The following is an 18,432-nucleotide window of genomic DNA, read 5'->3' as shown; positions in this document are numbered from 1 at the left end:
CTGATCTTCAAGACCAGCTTTGTTATTGCTACTACCATTTACAAGCTTCCAAAAGCCTGATTGGCGCGTATTCTCTTGATGGGGGCGAATAAATCTGTCCATTATGCCGGTAGGTTTTGAAGCTGAAGAAGCAGCCTAGAAGTTTTTCTCATGAAATCATGTCTCGGAGCGGAATAATAATTTTCCTGTTACACGTGACTCTATCCATGTGTTGGATATTTGATACGCTAATCCCAATTCGGATGTACTTACTAATCTTTGAATCCTCGGAAAAGCAACATATCCGCGAGAACAAGAGCGCCAACAAAGCAGACTACATTTTGGAGTCAGGATTGTTATTTATTCCGTAAATCCGTGATATTTCGCCACTACGTTTTGTATATAAAGAGGATCAGGATGTGTATCTAGAGGGGATTTTAGAGGACGTGCAAATCAGAGTCAATTATTCCTCACCCAAATTGTACGCTCCTATCACAGCCTAACCCCATTCAGACTAGTACCAAAAGATTCCAATACCATGAATATTCATGGATATTGCACCCAGATCCGTATCCATATCCATGAAATCTCGAGGTCAGGATATATCCATGGATATTATCCATGAAAAAAAAACGTATTCATATCCGTAAGATCCGTGGATATATCCATATCCGCTTATCCATGGAGAGAAGGAAGAAACTATCAACATAGAGCTATCTTAGGGGCTTGATATGTTGTCGCGCGACCACGTGACCAAGCTTTTACCCTCGTCCCGTAACCCTATCTCGGAACAACGTTCCTCCGGCTCCGTTGCCCTGCTTCTGAATAACGTCCTGCTCGGCCGTCACAGTGCATGGATGGAGTAGCAGTCAAACATCGTTCTTCAATCAGGCTATCAAGTGGATACCAAATTGTTGGTTTAACTACGGTCCGTATCACGAAGCATAGACGGTAGTAAGGCGCGAACACGAAGCGGCCTAATGAGCCTGACAATATGAAGATATCTTGATTCCTAATATTGTGACTTATCCCCAAGAACGAGGGGGAACGGGGGGATAGCTAGTTAGATATACACGCGGCACGCACGTGCCACGTGAGACTAAGTAGTCCGGTGCCGAAACGCGTAGAGTTTGATATTCACGTTCCGACACAAATTTTTCTGCCTTCCCTTGTGAGTTGATGCATATGGTGGCCGCCAACTTGCATACCACGGACCTCTGCAGATTGGCGGCGACATGTACTCGAACATGGGACATTCTCTGAGAGACATGTCATAAAGAGGCCTTACGATTTGCGGGATCATATACGATGAACATCGAAGGCGTTTATATGACCCTTCAAGCCCTGAGTGCGTAAGGAAAATGCACCTGATATGGGAAGAGCAAAGTTGGTTAATTGACGCCGTGTGTAACGGTCGGTTGAATGCCGTCCGCAGCTTTTTGGACAGCGGTGTCAATCTCAACTCATATAATGTTTGCGGTTTCCGACTCCTAAACCTGACCATGACTATGCTCAGGCTGCCTCGGGGGCCTGTGTATGGACTCTATTATTCAACTCTACGGCGTCGATACCATGGCCCAAGGCACATATAAATATTGGGAGCTAGGCTAATGTGACGCAGGAAGGTGCCCTAGGACAGCTTTGCAGATCTTGCAATACCAAAGCTTTATAGTGCGCATTGAACGTTGGCGGTAACATCAACGACATTGATGCTAAGGGTTCCAGGCTCCTTCATCACGCCGCCAACAACAAGGATTGCAATGCCATCCAATACCTTCTCCTATCAAGGCTTGCCAACCAAGTCAGCGCACACAATCATAGTGATAATACGCCATTATTAAAGACAATCATAACCGGAAGGACAGGCAGTGCCATCGTGCTGATCGAGCATGGAGCTAATATCAACAAGCATCCAGAGACTTGCAGCCGTTGCTGCATATAGCTTGTAAGCTTGGGATGTCATCCACGGTGAGCGGCCTGGTTCAATCTGGTGTAAATCTCAACAGTAAAACAACTCCTTGGAGTCGAGCAATTCACGTCGCCGTTGAGGTGGGTGCTGATGTAGTTCTTCCAGTTCTTGAAGCCGATAGGCCACTCGACATTGCCGTGCGCGACGACGCTGAGGATACAGCGTTGCATGTAGCCATGCACCCTTTGTGGCTTAAGTTCCGGAGGCGACAGATTGTCAGAATGCTGCTCGCCGCTGGAGCACCGGTGCGAGTGTAGATTTATGCTGGCTATTCGCTTATCAATCAGGCATTTGCATACGAGGAGTTCGAATTTGCGTATTGGATGGTTACCGGAGATTTAAGCTTCGATGCAAGGAGATCGACTATGAAGTGGTTAGCCGATAGTCAGATGGAATATGAAGAGTGGGAAGTTCTACGAGCTATCATATTCTAACTCTGGATCTGACTGTTAAGGGCGACATCGGTTACATCGCGTCTTGGAATGTCTATATATGCTGTTTAGTAGACGGATGATCTCGCGAATAATAGCCAACCTTGCCAGAATATAGGACTTCATAAAATCAAATTAGTCTTACCTACACTATGTCATTAACACATGATAAACGTAAGTAACATTGAATTTTAAAGTTTCATATGTGGTGTTCGTACCAATATTGCGACTATCGTGTCTGTAGAAGCGTGATATTTCTCTCAGCAAAATCTGCACATGGCTTTTGTGCGTAAGAATGTAAATATATCTAGATAGTCAACAATACAACATTCTGGAAAACGGCTTCTTAATCTCATCACCCTGGTCGTATCATCCCCTCTAAAATCTCACGTGAATCTAGGACCCCGGAGACATGATCTCATCCATGTCTATGTTTACACTGAGCACCTTCGGACCATCATCCAGATACGATTCTCCCTGCGGATTTCCAGCCAATACCAACTTTTTCAAGCCTTTGAAGTCCTCACTACACCAAAGAGGATACCCATCTTCATCGGTGCCCTCGGCTGTGCGCCCAGTTCGTGCTATTCCACCGTGGATAGTGTGATAAACTGCAACAGAGAACCCATTGCACACAGCTCCCGGGATATGAAGCACATTCTCAAGCACCAAAGTCCGAAAGGGGGATCCTTCTTCTAATTTGGGTTGCACCTTTAATTCAACGGTTCCAACTCCAGCAACGTATGTAGTCATTCCCTGTATCCAGCCAGTTGAAACATCTTTGCCGACTCGTCGATATTCTTTGAAAGATGACCTGTTCTTTGCATAGTGGCAGTTACCGCTAACGATCATCCAGTCCCAGCAGCGACGACGGGGTGCTTCCTCAGTTGTCTTTTTCTTGTTGTTTGTTGTTTGTTCTTTTTCGGCGCGTCTTCTCTTTCGATGCTCTCTTAGATTCCTGTAATGCTCGCCAATCTCTCCCATTTTTACTTTATGCGGTGTTCTCGGATTGAGTGAAGAAACTGTACGTCAATTACTAGTTGAATTCTCTCGCTTGGCTCGACAGAAAGGAAGTTAGGCCAGTATAATACTGGACACAGGCTCAGTAATATGTTTAAAGAATGAATCAAACGAGTAAATTTTAACCGGAGGCCTCGACTGTTGCAAATATGAATAACAATTCAAGAAAGAGTACAGTTATGTAGATTGAGGTAAGTAAGTGTTAGATACTGACGGGAAGTTCTCCTCCCTTGTTGTTGCAGCACCGCCTGCCGTATGTAGTTTAACGCCTCTGGGAGAAAGGGCATATCAACACTCCCTACTCCGTGGCGAGAGCTCCTTTCTCCCACGAGACAGTATCAGTTAGGGAAGCGATACACAGAGAATTCCTTGCTCCCATCTCTAAAGATTAGATATTTTTGGTGAAGCGCACAGCGCAATGAGACCCAACTGGCCTACCAATCCGGAAGAAATACGTATTAAAGCGAGGAGTTTCGATTCTTCATTATAGAGGACAATTCCCTGTTAGACACAGCACAACTTTGTCAACAAGAGACACGAGAGCATTCAATTGAGAAAATACAGTATCTTCTAGTTTCTATCAATTCCAGGAGAATGAGGGCAAAGTAAAGTAATGAAACCCGATAAGTCCAACCGTAAGTTTAGGGAGACTTTCAGGTTGAATATTGCCTGACTTTCGGGCGGCTCGGATTTAGACATGCTCGGGTGTTGTTGCTTCTCGGAAACTTGAAGGACAAAGCATAAGGTCATAGTATTAAATAGGGACAATAGAAATGATTTGAATTTTACATATGTAATTTCATTGTAACAATTCCTGGTCTAAAAGAAATGCTAGGCATGCATAGCATGGTGGGAAATTGGCGCTGCCCTAAGATGTTGCCCTAAGTCATGCCCTAACGAGCAAGTTTTCTATGCAGAGATCTCCTACATAGGGCACCATGAGATTCACGGGGTAATTTCAGATCTGGCTGGACCATAATATTCTTAAATTAATTGCTTCACAAGGGATGCCCTAAACGCATCTTGGGCCTCGAAAGTAGTTGCGAGAGGAATTTGTTCCTGGCTATGGTAAATGACCCTAACCCTCCATCCACTTACCTTTCTCCGCATTTCTCCATTTTTACGAGGGGTTAACATTTCAACAACATTCATTAAGTATCGTTTCAACAGCAAGAACTGACTATAAGCATGATTCGCCCTCGTATAACGATTGCTCGATTATGGACCTCTACTCCAGCAGTACGGTCCGTTCTTTCGTCACGAAGAAATGCAATTGCAACCTGGACAAGAGAATATTCTCAACCTCGGCAATCCGGAGATCAGGCTTCAACATCGCGTAACGATAACAAAGGCGTTGTGAAGCATATCGGTCAGAACAAAGCTACAATTCAGCTTCCCAAAACTGCATTGGATCAATCAGACGATAGAAATCTTGATGTTCACTATATCCAACTGCGTGATGCATGTCAATGTCCTCGCTGTGTTGATCCTCAGACAAAACAACGGTCTTTCCGGACAGGTGATATTCCTCGGGATATAGCTCCTCGTGAAATAAGATGGGTTAAGAAATCAGAGGTCTTGGAAATATCCTGGAATAAGGATATCGCAGGCTACGACGACAAGACACATGTGACAAGGCTTACTGCAGACGAAATCAAATACCCATCGGCATACTTCCACCATAAGTCTGTGGGTACTGGCAAAGGTCAAATATTCTGGGATCGAAAGGAAATGGAAAGAGATCAACCTTGGGTCGATTACAATGACTGGATGACAAATGACGACTTATTCCGGGACGCTCTTAACAAATTATCCCTGTACGGATTGCTCTTCGTGAATGACATCCCTGACTCACGCGAAATGGTAGCAAAAATAGCCACACGAATGGGTCCACTGCGCAACACCTTCTACGGTTCAACATGGGATGTACGAAACGATCCAAAGGCAAAGAATGTGGCTTATACCAACCTCAACCTCGGCTTTCATATGGACTTGCTCTATGTGCATAACCCTCCTGGATTTCAACTACTGCACTGTCTCAAGAACTCATGCAAGGGTGGAGAATCTCTCTTTGTTGATGCTTTCGGCGCGGCGAGGAATCTTGATCGAAAGTCATGGGATACGTTGGCATCGCATAAGGTTCCGTATCATTATGATCATAAGGAGAATTATTACCGCACTACGCGTCCTGTTCTTGAACTGCCAGAGGATAGCACCTGTCGAGATGATAGGACGTTGAGTCATATCAACTACTCCCCTCCTTTCCAGGGACCATACCATATCAGCCCGACAGAATCTCCTGAGTGGCCTCGAAAGATGAAAGAATACCTCTCCGCCATTCAAGAGTTTGAGAAGAGAATTGAAGACCCTGCTCGGATCTTTGAGTTGAAGTTAGAGCCAGGCCAATGCGTTATATTCGAGAATCGCCGGGTGCTGCATGCACGTCGCGCGTTTGATACGACTACCGGCGAAAGATGGTTGGCTGGAGCATATGTTGATGAAGACGCTGTGCATAGCAAGATGTTTACTTTGAGACGGAATAGTGGGGAGTTCAGCACCTCCGTGTAAATGCTGTATATGAATATGAAACGCCCTCCTAGGTTCCATGGGATCAATCGGCGGGTTGAAAGGATATAGCAATTAGCTGTCAATAGAATCTGAGATTTTAGGCTTATAAATTGTATTCATTCATCTGTCATTGTACAGCGCATAATGACTTGTCGGGGTATAACTATCCTTTTATAACTTTGTGACCATCTATCTATGCCGTAGCAGTCGGCCTTTGAACAGCATAAGCTTTCAAGAAATCAGGATCGGCGCTGAGTTCCTCCTTGACCTGTACAGATGAACTGATTAGCAAGCAGACATAAAAACATAGCATGAAGGAGACCAAACTCACAATATCCAATCCTCCAACAAGTTCGCCCTGAACCCATAACTGAGGGAACGTAGGCCAATCGGCAAACTCCTTCAAGCCCTGGCGTACATCTTCATCCGCAAGAATATTGAAAAATCCATACTTCACTCCGTTCTCTCGCAGTATTCCGACAAGCTGGCGACTGAAACCGCACTGGGGTTCGCTGGGTGTACCCTTCATGAAAAGCATGACTGGAGCGGCTTTGACGAGTTCGGCAAGACGTGCAAATAAAGCTTCTTTGGTTTCTTCGGCCGAGGTAGCTGGTGCAGCAGCAGCGGCGGCGACAGAAGGTGGAGCATTAGCAGGGGCAGTACCAGCGCTGGCGGGGGTCTCTGTAACTGCGCCCGAAGCAACGGGCTCACGCGGGGTGGCACTAAGAGCAGGAGGGATAGTCGATTTCGAGCCAGGCACGGATGATGAAGTTTTACCGGCGTGGCGCTCAATAGCATCGCGAACCTTGACTGCATCGCTTCCGCTTATAGACTCGAGTACCTTCTTGTCGCGGATTAAAACTAGGAATGGCACTGCAGTGACATCGTATTCTTCAGATATATCTGGAAGTTCTTCGGCGTTTACGCTAACGAAGGAGACGGTTGGTGGCGATGTGACTGGATATCCTGCAGCGAGAGTGCTGAGGATTGTGCGCATCTGGGTGCATGGTGCCGCCCATGGGGTGTGGAATGAGAGGACTAAAAGGGCAGAAGGATGAAGGGAGGAGAGATGTTGAGCGAACTCGGATTCAGAGGTAATATCTTGAAGAGTCGACATTTTCTCGAGACTATGCGACGACGAATACGGGAGGCAAGGAGAGGCGGGGCCTAGTAAGGCGGCGATGCTTGATAGACAACGATACCAGATAGTGAGAAGTGTCTATTTTATCCGTGTACTTGACGCTGTGAAATCAAACAAAAATATTGGTGACAGCAATTTTGGAGCATAAAAGAAACGATATGAAGTGAAGGTGAAAAACCCCGCGCCGTGACAGAAAAAGCGCTCGGCTCCGGAAAAGATTTCTTACGGCGTTGACGCCATTCATCGACCTGCTTCGACGACGGAGACATCTTAAGTAATTCGACTACATTATAACAATTTCACTATGTCCGAGGAATTGCTGATTACTGATCCGTGCAATAAAGATGATTAAATAGTAATAGCATGCCAGCAGATCGTGTGATTTAGATCGGTATTTATGCCGGAGTAAAAAGATGAGCGGCTTATCAATCTTATAAGATGGACTGGGGGTGTATCACTGGACGGCCCTATGGCGGGCTGTACCGTAATATTTCAGATGAAATACAAAGTAAATTACATGGCCGGAACTACGTTATTCCGACACTAACTGGCTGACTAACCCACATTCAGGAACAGGGGCCAATCACATGCCTCAGATTGCTGATAGTTGTTTCCCTAAATTTTGACTTGGCTTCAGAGTTCAATCTTCACTCCAGACATGCTTACCAGCTTTATTTACCTGTCTAATATCTCTAAAGAGCAATCGCGACCATGCCTCATGGCGCAAAACGAAAACGCGATCCTGATGACTACGCTGATCCGGTAATGGCATCCTCTGCCGGCGAAAGCGGATTTGGAATTGGCCAGACATTGTCACTATTACATGAATCGGCTCCCTCCCCCTCCAGCACAGTCGAGGAAGAATCAATAAGAGCGGAAACGACGCACAATGGGATATCTCACAAGAAGCGACGGAGGGGCGAAAATGGAGAAAAGACAAAGTATCCCACCTTGACGTACGTGGAGGGCAAGTTGCAATCTTCGATTCGCATTGCGGATTTACAAAGTTTGCTGTTGTATTGCTTTGCAGATGGAGTTGCGCCTCAATGGATCTCGATGAAACATTCTGGGCACGTCAGGAAGATTGTCGTTCTTATGGTCCCAGGATTAGAAATTGGCATGTTCGACGGGTCGATACCTTTAAGTGGCACCGCGGAAGCTACGAAAGTTGAATCAGGCAAGGCGGAGGGTGAAAAAGATACCCATGACGAAGATTTTGAACGATGGAAGAAAGGTCTACCGCTCCCAGACAGATCTTCTCGATTCAACCCCAGAAGCCTGAAGCGGGAAGATTTACCCGGGCCTCTCCAGGAGTTGGCCGACATGTTCCCTCATATATGGCCAGTCAAAGCACCTGGGGACACAAAATATAACAAAGTTCACTCTCCACTACAGGCGATACTACTATCCCAGCTACCGAAGACACAAGAAGAGGCCAAAATCAAAGGCCCTCGACCGCCACGAAACGAAAAACATTTTGTATCCAAACGAACACCCGTCACTGCATTCATTACTCCGAAACTTGAATTACGTGAAAATGACTATGTCCTGCATCCAGTATACTTCAAGACTGAGCCCGAGCAAGCGGCAGAACAGAGGATACGAGAACATTCCGGCACAACAGCCGAGCATGGCTGGGTAGATACAAAGGTTGAGTCACTGGCTGATGGGGAACCTCCCGAATCTGAAGTGCAGAAAGGAAGCATAACCGCTGGCCGGGAAGTGCTGGCTCTCGATTGTGAAATGTGTATTACCGAAGGTGGAAAGTCAGAACTCACCCGTATCAGTTTGGTCAACTGGGACGGCGAGGTCATTTTAGATAAACTCGTCAAGCCGGACTTGCCAATCATCAATTATTTGACACAATTCTCGGGTATTACGAAAGAAATGTTGGATCCTGTCACAACAACACTCGCAGATATACAGAAAGAACTTTTGGAGCTACTCACACCGCGAACGATACTTGTTGGACATTCTCTGAACTCCGACCTCACTGCGTTAAAATTAACGCATCCATTTATTATTGATACCGCAATCATATATCCACATCCCCGTGGACCTCCGTTGAAGAGTTCCCTGAAATGGCTCTGTCAGAAATATCTCGGCAAAGAAATCCAAAAGGGTCAAACAGGTCATGATTCCATCGAAGACGCTCGCGCAGTTCTCGAACTCGTGAAACAAAAATGCGAAAAGGGTGAGCGATGGGGTACCTCCGACGCGAACACGGAAAGTATCTTCCGCCGCTTAGGGCGAGCAGTCAAATCCGGTAAACCACAGGGCCGAACTGGCGCGATTATTGATTGGGGTAGTCCCGAGCGAGGGTTTGGTGCTCAGGCTACTGTCGCGATTGGTTGCGACAATGATGATCAAGTCGTCGATGGAGTCAGACTTGCCGTCCGTGGCGATGAATCAAATATGAGTATACCCGCTGATGGGGTCGATTTTGCTTGGGCGCGTCTCAGGGAACTCGAGGTTGCAAGGGGATGGTGTAATCGTCGCCCGGATCCGAATAATGCCAACGTTTCTACCGTTATAGCGCCTCCTGCTGAAGAGATAATACCTTTGGCCGATACGACAATGGACGATAAATCACTAGCATTGATAGTTTCCACGGCAGTCCGTAACATCAAACGAATCTATGACTCCCTGCCGTCCTGTACACTCTTCATCGTGTATTCGGGCACCGGCGATCCACGGGAAGTGTCCCGTTTACATGCCATGCACAAAACCTATCGGGAAGAATATAATAGCGCCCGCAAGAAGTGGGATGAGTTGACCGTTCAATGGACCGATAGAGAAGAGCAGATGTTGAAGAAGGCTTGTGAAAGGGCGAGGGAAGGCTGTGGGTTTATGTGTGTTAAATAGGCCATTCTTATGCAAGCATTAGATAAGTGATGAAGAAATATTTATCCCTTATAGAATAAGAAAAATACAATGAGCAATGTATGTTCGCTCCGGTCGTCGATGTGACGTTTCTATAAACCCTCTAATCTAACCATCAGCCATGGCCTCCTCCCTTTCCATGGCAGCTTTGACTATCATTTCCCTAGCAGCAACCCTAGCCTGGCGTTGCTCGCTGTCATCAGTAGTCTTCTCTCCTACATTTCCTGCCGACCCATCCTCCTCCTGAGGATGTCCTAGGCGGTTAAACAGATCATTCTCATTCACAACACTCTCCGGTGTCAATTCAGCTACATTCACCAAAATCTCAAACCCACCACCCCTCCGACCTGGTGGTTCGTTCCCAAGAGTCGGTTTCTCGGCTTGTTTACCACCATTCTCTTCAACTAATTTGGCGCTGTTGCGAGTTACCCTGGGAGACGCGGACCGTGCTCGTGAAGCCGCTTGCGAGTTAGAACGTGATGTCACCTTTCTCGATCTACGGTTCCCTGGTTTTCTTGCCGGTTGTGTATTCTCCGAATTGTCCGGGCGGTCTGTCACCCTCTCGTCTGCTGTTTGTATTTCTGTATTTGGCTGGTTGATTGTACTTGGATCGGATATTGACAGTGTTGATGGTGTTCGTGGGTGGGAAGCCGCTTGCAAAGACCTGCGCGACTCGCTTGGCCTGCCTCTTCTCTTACGCGGTACATGTGACTCAACATCAACGTTGGTATCGGAGCTCTCTGGATCTTCCGTCGACGAAATTCTGGGTCTTTTGGTAGCTGGTTCGCCAGATTCTCTCCGACGCCTAAATCCGGTTGGAACAGCTAGATCTTGCTCTTGTTGTGTGAGTTGTTTGGGGCCAGATAAGATGTCCGCAGCTGGTTTTAGGGGTACCTTCACTGGAGCAGTCGTGTGCTGAGCTACCTCAGGAGTCGTCGTATGCTCCATCGCTGGTTCATGGTCCTCAAATGAATCTGCTATTTGGAGTTGAGTACTAGCTCCCAGTAACCCTCTTTTCCCGCTTTCATTGAGAAAACCTGGGCTTTGCTCCTCGGGCATAGCAGCATCTTCAAGCATGCGAGGTGTCGTTGGTACAGCACTTAGCGGGCGGCCTTGCAAATATCGGGCCTTTAGCTTCAACGACTCGTTCTCCAATTTTAGCTTTTCTATTTCGTCGGACTTGGACTGAAGTTCCTTTAGCACTGTCCTTAGCATTTGCATAGCCTCATCCCCGTGATATTCCGGATTTCGGGCTGAAGGGGTTGTGTTTAACTCCAAACGTAATGCTTTAAATGATTGTTTGAGATCTGCCATTGTATCGTGAAGTTCCTCGACGGTATTGGAAATCCTGCTGAGACTTGCGCCTTGATTGTACAGAGTCTGGCTCAGTCTTGCTTCTGAATGGGTAGCGGAAAGGGGCGTATTGTTTGCGGATTCGTTTGGGGCGGGAGTTTGCTCGACGGGTGCTAGCAGCCACGATAGAGAGCCTTCGACGAACAGTGGATGTGACTCTCGCATTGATATGATCTCTCGAAACGACATTTTCGAAAGTTTCCAAAATACCTTCGTACTGCAGGGATCAGTGTGATGCACGTCGTACTCCTTAACAAGCCCCAGGACTCACTCTGATTCAAGATGGACAAGGCCGCCCAGTTTCTGGTGGCATAGTCTGCACACGATGTCCTGGACCACGCGACCCCGGACGAATCCAAGCTCGGATGATTGTGGAATCTGTTTCTTTTCTGACGAGACGTTGATCCGGTTCCTATCGATACTCAGCCATCCCGTCACCGTCGAGTACGTGTCGGACAGCTTAGCCCACTCATTTTCGCATGCTGCTACAGAGCTGGAGCAACGAGAGCACTGGCATAGTATCGACGGCCGACTGAGATGGGAGAGGATCATGTTGACTGATGGTGGACGGTAACAGCTACCTGCGAAATTCGCCATCCAGGTCGCACGGCAGCTATAAAGCAGGGCTCTCCAAGAGACTGTGCTCACTGTCAGAATTGAGTAGGGGCTGCAAACAACATTGGCAAAGGGGGAAAACAAGGAAAGTGGAAGATCGTCAATTTAGTTCGGGTTGCCGTTTCCAGCGCCTCCAGCCCAGGCGGTGATGCCTGGCAATGGTGCCGAGCTTGGCAGTGATAAGCTTGTTCTCGTCTGATAAGAAACTAATCCTTTCCTGGAGCCCGCGGAAAGAACCCCGAGGATATATCTACAACGTGCAGCATCTATGAGGAACGCTTTCTTTCTCAGTCGAGGATTCCATCGTCTGGCATTCTGCTTAATTATCCCAAAACCGATTCACTTGCGCAAATTTACAATGGGTTCTACGGATTTACAGTCTGCGGGTGGCAATGGCAAGACCAATACTTGGGAAGGCCTGGGGGCAGCAGAGTTTGACTTGAGAAGTGAGTGGCAGTCAACACATAGTCGTGGCCTGGCCACCGCAGCTAATGCCTAGTGTTAAGGCGACACAATGACAAAGCCGACCAAATCCATGCTCGAAGCGATTTCTCATGCCTCTCTTCTTGACGATGTCTTCAACGAAGACCCCACGACGAACTCGTTGCAACAGTATATCGCAGATCGCACAAAACATGAGGCCGCTCTTCTCGTCATGTCGGGCACCATGGGCAATCAAGTCGCCATTCGCACACATCTAAGCCAACCTCCGTATTCCGTGTTGTGCGATCACCGTTCCCATATTCTTCAGTATGAAGCCGGCGGGGTCAGCATGTGGACTGGGGCTACTGTCCAGGGCATCGAGCCCAAGAATGGCAGGTACCTCACACTGGAAGATCTTCAGGCCAAGTTTATCCCCCCAACGAACATCCACTACTGTCCGACCAGGTTGATCAGTCTGGAGAATACGCTTGACGGCATGGTAATGCCGCTGAGCGAGACCAAGAGAATTGTCGAATGGGCACATGCAAACGATGTAAAGGTTCATTTAGATGGAGCTAGATTGTGGGAAGCGGTTGCCTCCGGTGCAGGAAGTTTAGACGCGTATACCAGCTTGTTCGACAGTATTAGTCTCTGCTTTTCCAAAGGTCTTGGAGCACCAATTGGCAGTATCATCGTCGGCTCTAAAGACTTTATTGAACGAGCCCGGTGGTTCCGTAAGTCGATTGGTGGTGGCACCCGCCAAGCTGGTGTTATATCATCTGCTGCTAGGGTTGCCGTAGAAGAAACATTCGGATCTGGTCCTAATGGTGAAGGCGGTAAGCTGAAAGATACGCATACCAAGGCCAAGCGAGTTGGCGAGATGTGGACATCCAAAGGGGGGAAACTAGCCAATCCCGTGGAGACCAATATGGTATGGCTGGACCTTGCTGCCTCCAATGTTGGACCCAACGATCTTGCAGAAATCGGAAAGCAGAAAGGATTAAAGCTTCTTGGAAACAGACTCATTATCCATTACCGTGAGTCACAGCTCATTGTTGTACAAAGAAAGCATGCACATGCTGACTACTCGCAGAGGTCTCCGAGGAAGCGTTAAGTCGCCTGGACGAGTCTTCCAGGTGGCTTTGTCCGGTAAATTTGAACATAGCGCTGACACCAGCAAGCCGTATGGTTCTCGATAGGCGTACTCTAGAGTGAACAGATGTATATATCCTCTCGCTGGGCATGCATGTATATAGGAAGTGACCAAACATAAATCATTGACATACCGAATATGAGTTGTTGAAGTCATATCCCAGTGCAGAGAGACATGATACTGTTAAGCCTGGATCATCGAGTCTGTCAGTCTGTAAGAGTAGAAGGGGTAGGACAAATAAGCGGCTAGGACCAAAGAGGAAAGATGCTCTTTCTGGGGCGAAGGAGAGGCCCCACTCCACCCAGTGGAACAGAGCCGCCGGTTGGCCACCACCAGCCAGGAACCAGCCAATCACTGAGCTGCAATTGCTAGACGGAAGGCCCCGCTAAGTTTATATCACTGGCCTGAGGCCACCGAGGGTTGATGCCTGGGTCGCCGGAACGGATAAACAGTAATCGCGCCATTATTTATCGTACTGTCGTCCGATCTAAACTCCAAATCGACCAAGCTAGCCAGTCGAGAGGCTGAGCTTCGTCGTGTCTTCACAATCTCACCAGGCTCAAGACGCCGCCTTCCGCTCTTTATCCTCGGGCGTTTCTCGGACGACGAGACGACACTGACGACGGCGACCCTGCCAGACAACCACATCCCTCCCCGCCTTCTTTCATCTCTAGAGAAACAATATCCGGGTTTGGGACGATTCCTTTCGTGGACGACTGGCAGGGAAGTTGGGCGAGATCGTTGGATGGTTGATCTGTCCCAGGTATAAATAGCTGCCTCCCAATGCTCTGTCCCATAATTTCTTTTATCTTTGACAACGCTCTGACGTGATCGCATGTGCACAACAGATTACACCCTGAACGAATAGACGAAAGATCTACCCGTCCTATCTATCATGCTACAAATAATCAGCTAAGATAATATCAGGCGGAATCGAATCAGAGAACAGTTGTTTAGCATACCACAATTTGGGCCAAGGCTGTACATTATTGAAACATCGTGGGAAGCCATTGATGGTATTACATGATTTGCTTTGGAACCAACCACAACCCAGAACAAAAACAAAGTCACTGGAATATTTTTGGGCAAGCCACCTTTTAACCAGTGAGGTTTAGCTTCTCAATGGTGCTGCTGGCCGGACCGACGACAAACACAAGCTCACATCTAGTTCTCAATAACCCATTGTCCTCACATTCTCTCTTAGTCTCCACTGTCGTTATTCATTGACCAATCTCTACTGCTTTGTGGATCTCTTTCACATATCATACTCATCAAATACCTATCACTATGGAGGTGAATCCGACTCAGGAGTCAACTCAGCCATACTCCGATCCTCGTCGTATGGGCTCGCACAATTCAGGCTTACAAGATCAAGACGTTTCTGATATTATTTGCATTCTGCATCCGGGTTCTCATCCAGCTCATGAGGCCGTTGATGCCACATCTCGACATCCCAAGGGTTATCAGCATATCCTCCAGCGAGATGAGTTCCAATATGACTCGATGGATTCATCGTCCCGCGATATTGCTATCCGCATGTCATCCTCCGTTCATGATTTGTCGATGGGGTTCGTATTTGGGCGGAATCCAGCGCGATGTGACGTGCTTCTTAGCCCCGAAGTAGCATCTAAACACATTTCGAATATTCATTTTCGTATATTCATGAACGAGGATGGTATTCTGATGCTGCAAGACTTGTCCACAAATGGTACCGTGGTAGACGATACACGCCTGTGGAAGCGCAACGGACAAACTACCCGTATGCTCGTGAATGGCTCTGTCATTATTGTCGCCTCAGACAATAAACAGAACAGGGAAGTGCGTTTCGTCGTGCGGATCCCTTCTCGGGATGGGTTTCATGTACAATACACCCAGAACCTCATGGCATATCTGGAACGGGTTTCCAAACATAATGCAAAGTTCAAGAACTTACAAGCTCGGGCACCTCCGCCACAATCTGCTCTTCAGTGGACTTTGGGAAATCCTTACGGGATGCATTGGACTGGTGGATCGATTTATAACGTCACCGGGCAAATTGGAAAGGGCGCTTTCGCTACAGTATACAAATTGGCAACAAAACAAGATGGCATCGTCTACGCAGCCAAAGAACTTGACAAACGCCGCTTCATGAAGAATGGGATTCTCGATCAGAAAGTCGATAATGAGATGAAAATTATGAAAGATCTTCGCCACGTAAGTAACACCGCGTTCGACTCTCATTTTTTTACTAACTCTTCTGTATAAGCCGAATATTGTACAATATATTGATCATCATGAGCATGATCGTTGGATCTACATTATCATGGAATACATTGCCGGAGGCGAATTATCTTCGTATTTGGCAAGCAATGGAAAGATCGCTGAAGACATGGTCAAGAGTATCGCCCGACAGCTATTACATGCTCTACACTATCTACACAAGCGCAAGATCACTCATCGAGATATCAAGCCGGATAATATTCTCATATCCTCCATTGATCCTCTCAGGGTGAAACTGTCTGACTTTGGTCTTTCCAAGGTGGTGCAAGAGGAGACTTTCATGAAAACCTTTTGTGGCACTTTGCTCTATTGCGCCCCAGAAGTTTACCCTGAATATGACAGTTATAGGCAGGGCATGGCTAGGAAGCGCCGACGTATTGGTGACCCGTGCGTTCTCCTTGGTATACCCTGGTATGCAGCCGATTGACTAACGTCCTTACAGACCACCACGAACTTCCCCGTATGACCAGTCTGTTGATATGTGGTCGCTCGGAGCAGTACTTTTTCATCTTCTGTGCGGGTCACCACCGTTCACTGGCCGAGGAGATGACAGGGGAGCCCAAATGCTTCGTACAATCATGACGACAGAGGCAGACTATGATCTTCTTCGCGAAGAAGGAGTCTCCGAGCAAGCAATAGACTTTGTGTCAAGACTCTTACGTACAGATCCGCATGATCGTCCGAACGAAAGGGATCTCTTCAAACATCAATGGATTGTGAACGTTCAAGACATTGATGAATACTCCGATACTGAAGATTTTCTATTAGATGATGAACAGCTCGCTATGATCACAGAAGCCGCAGAGGAAGAGTTAGATGCCTCCCAGTTGTCAATAAATGACGATTTTGGCGATGATGGACTTAGAGTAGGTGGCGAGTTTGAAGAGACGCAGATGAAACGTCCGCGTCTTGATGAAGAAAAATCCATACACTATCCTTCGCTTCCCCACATCGACAGTTTCCCAGCACCTCCCAACTTGCAAGTTGCAACGCCGAATCGCCTTTTCGGCGAAGTTACATCGTCCGCTCTACGCAGCTCGGGCATCTTTCGCGGTCTGAGTTCTCGTGGTGTCGATGTGACGAGCGATAAATCTTCCGGTGAGTCGATGGAGGTGGATGCTGATGATCTGTCCGTTGGAGTGTATTCATTTCCCGTACCCAATTTTACTGGCTCAGCCGTCAGTCTTTTAGGAGCTGGTAGCCTGGTGGGACAGCTCAGGATGCCGCCTTCTGGCGATGGTTCTCCAAAAGAACTTGCAGCTGCAGATGACAAGCAGGGCACACCCCAAAGCCGTTCCGTACGAGAGGTGACGCCTGCTAATCAGGAACTGCCAGACCCAGCACAGGATGAACACACCGCAAACGAAGCTACCCCCAAGGCCCTACCTTTCCATCGTCGTATTGAGCTCCCACTTCCCGACACCGCCAGCGAAAGTTCGATTCAGCGAAGTGAATCTCCCAAGCATATCTTCAACGATAGTGCTAGTGATAACAAATATGACGAGCTAGCCGTGACAATTGACGCCCGTACAGGTCGAGAAATAGTTGACGAATTGCCCCATACTACGGATAATGACTACTCGGACCGCCCGCAACTGGATACCGAAACAATACCCAGTGAAATTCCTCAGAGCTTTACACTATCCAACTTTCTCAAACCCCGACGTTTGCTTGGTAAACTGGTGACTGTTCCTGGATCCATCTTTGAACTCTCTATACGATTGGAAGGCCGTATGACCTCATGGGGACGTGGTCCTTTGGCGACCATTGTTTTCCCGGACCGCATGGATACTCGAATTCCAGCATATGCGGTAGAAGTGACTTTTTGGTGTCCCGGCATAGAAGCACGAATCGCCCGAGGAGAGGATTGGATGGATATCCCAGATGTAATGACAATCCTATCGACGAAAACACGCAAATGCATCTGGGTGAATGGCGTTGAACTCCGTCGCGGTCCTCAGATGGATAACGGCACTGAAGCGTACCATTTCGGTAAAATCTACCACGGTGATATCATCACAATCTGGCAGGGCAACAACAAGTATCTTCGTTTTCGATGTGAACTGTATCATGGGGACAGTGCTCGACCTCGTCCTGAGAGCGAGAAGGGATTTATCGTGCGACAGGTCCTCCATCCAAAGAGCGATTCAAATCGGAATCGCCTAGCAAATAGACTTCACGATGATAAGTTATATGCATAAATCTTCTGCTCAACATGATGCAATTCGATGCAATCATTTTCTGGTGAGCACAATTTGGATTTGCATGGAGCATTGCATATTATTGAATAAAACATGCATTGAATCCCATTGTTCTTTTTTGCAGATACTTTTTTTTTGCCGCGATTGGTATTGTACGGTTTACTTGCGCATTGGCATTCATTGCAGCTCTGGGTTTGACTTGATTAGATATGCTTCCCAAACTCTACTTTTCATCTCGACTCAAATTTGTGTACAATTCTTTTCCTTTTGAATATTTGGGCATGTTCAGAATCGTTGCCGGAGGGATTGATTTTTCATTTCGGGTGACTCATTGTAGTCTATGTACTCATAAGTATTTCCCCTACACCAAATAGTATTCCACATTCAGATTGATACCCTCCTTATCTAGGCAGAGCATTTTCTAGGCCGGTCCAGAG

At 47.3% G+C, this 18,432-nt stretch overlaps 8 protein-coding genes across 8 annotated transcripts; 5 read left to right on the top strand and 3 right to left on the bottom strand.

The window, feature by feature from the left end:
• Positions 1-1,340: 1,340 nt before the first annotated feature.
• Positions 1,341-2,205, top strand: TSTA_062650 (uncharacterized protein; the record flags this gene model as incomplete). Its single annotated transcript, XM_002340124.1, has 2 exons — positions 1,341-1,513; positions 1,986-2,205. The coding sequence occupies 2 exons, from the start codon at positions 1,341-1,343 to the stop codon at positions 2,203-2,205; spliced, it is 393 nt and encodes a 130-aa protein (XP_002340165.1).
• Positions 2,206-2,708: 503 nt separating this feature from the next.
• On the bottom strand, positions 2,709-3,363 carry TSTA_062640 (uncharacterized protein; the record flags this gene model as incomplete). Its single annotated transcript, XM_002340123.1, has 2 exons — positions 2,709-3,179; positions 3,219-3,363. 2 exons carry the CDS (start codon positions 3,361-3,363, stop codon positions 2,776-2,778), a joined length of 549 nt encoding a protein of 182 aa, XP_002340164.1. The 3' UTR covers positions 2,709-2,775.
• Positions 3,364-4,587: 1,224 nt separating this feature from the next.
• On the top strand, positions 4,588-6,069 carry TSTA_062630 (Gamma-butyrobetaine hydroxylase subfamily, putative; the record flags this gene model as incomplete). Its single annotated transcript, XM_002340122.1, has 2 exons — positions 4,588-4,643; positions 4,689-6,069. 2 exons carry the CDS (start codon positions 4,588-4,590, stop codon positions 5,965-5,967), a joined length of 1,335 nt encoding a protein of 444 aa, XP_002340163.1. The 3' UTR covers positions 5,968-6,069.
• A 91-nt stretch (positions 6,070-6,160) lies between these two features.
• Positions 6,161-7,084, bottom strand: TSTA_062620 (thioredoxin, putative; the record flags this gene model as incomplete). The annotated part of the gene is made up of 2 exons (XM_002340121.1): positions 6,161-6,235; positions 6,299-7,084. The coding sequence occupies 2 exons, from the start codon at positions 7,082-7,084 to the stop codon at positions 6,161-6,163; spliced, it is 861 nt and encodes a 286-aa protein (XP_002340162.1).
• A 735-nt stretch (positions 7,085-7,819) lies between these two features.
• On the top strand, positions 7,820-9,973 carry TSTA_062610 (exonuclease, putative; the record flags this gene model as incomplete). The annotated part of the gene is made up of 2 exons (XM_002340120.1): positions 7,820-8,114; positions 8,139-9,973. 2 exons carry the CDS (start codon positions 7,820-7,822, stop codon positions 9,971-9,973), a joined length of 2,130 nt encoding a protein of 709 aa, XP_002340161.1.
• Positions 9,974-10,000: 27 nt separating this feature from the next.
• TSTA_062600 (uncharacterized protein) lies at positions 10,001-12,021 on the bottom strand. The gene is made up of 2 exons (XM_002340119.1): positions 11,616-12,021; positions 10,001-11,561 (listed from the first exon to the last, which is right to left on the bottom strand). Exons 1-2 carry the CDS (start codon positions 11,939-11,941, stop codon positions 10,100-10,102), a joined length of 1,788 nt encoding a protein of 595 aa, XP_002340160.1. The 5' UTR covers positions 11,942-12,021; the 3' UTR covers positions 10,001-10,099.
• A 197-nt stretch (positions 12,022-12,218) lies between these two features.
• Positions 12,219-13,728, top strand: TSTA_062590 (alanine racemase). Its single transcript, XM_002340118.1, has 3 exons — positions 12,219-12,405; positions 12,466-13,419; positions 13,476-13,728. Exons 1-3 carry the CDS (start codon positions 12,228-12,230, stop codon positions 13,595-13,597), a joined length of 1,254 nt encoding a protein of 417 aa, XP_002340159.1. The 5' UTR covers positions 12,219-12,227; the 3' UTR covers positions 13,598-13,728.
• A 1,094-nt stretch (positions 13,729-14,822) lies between these two features.
• Positions 14,823-18,386, top strand: TSTA_062580 (protein kinase, putative; the record flags this gene model as incomplete). Its single annotated transcript, XM_002340117.1, has 3 exons — positions 14,823-15,728; positions 15,781-16,181; positions 16,237-18,386. 3 exons carry the CDS (start codon positions 14,823-14,825, stop codon positions 17,993-17,995), a joined length of 3,066 nt encoding a protein of 1,021 aa, XP_002340158.1. The 3' UTR covers positions 17,996-18,386.
• Positions 18,387-18,432: the final 46 nt, after the last annotated feature.

Source organism: Talaromyces stipitatus, genomic scaffold, assembly GCF_000003125.1.
Source record: "Talaromyces stipitatus ATCC 10500 scf_1105507295523 genomic scaffold, whole genome shotgun sequence".
Taxonomy (NCBI): domain Eukaryota; kingdom Fungi; phylum Ascomycota; class Eurotiomycetes; order Eurotiales; family Trichocomaceae; genus Talaromyces; species Talaromyces stipitatus.
The sequence above is the reverse complement of the archived record's forward strand: the minus strand, read 5'-3'. Positions and strand labels throughout refer to the sequence as shown.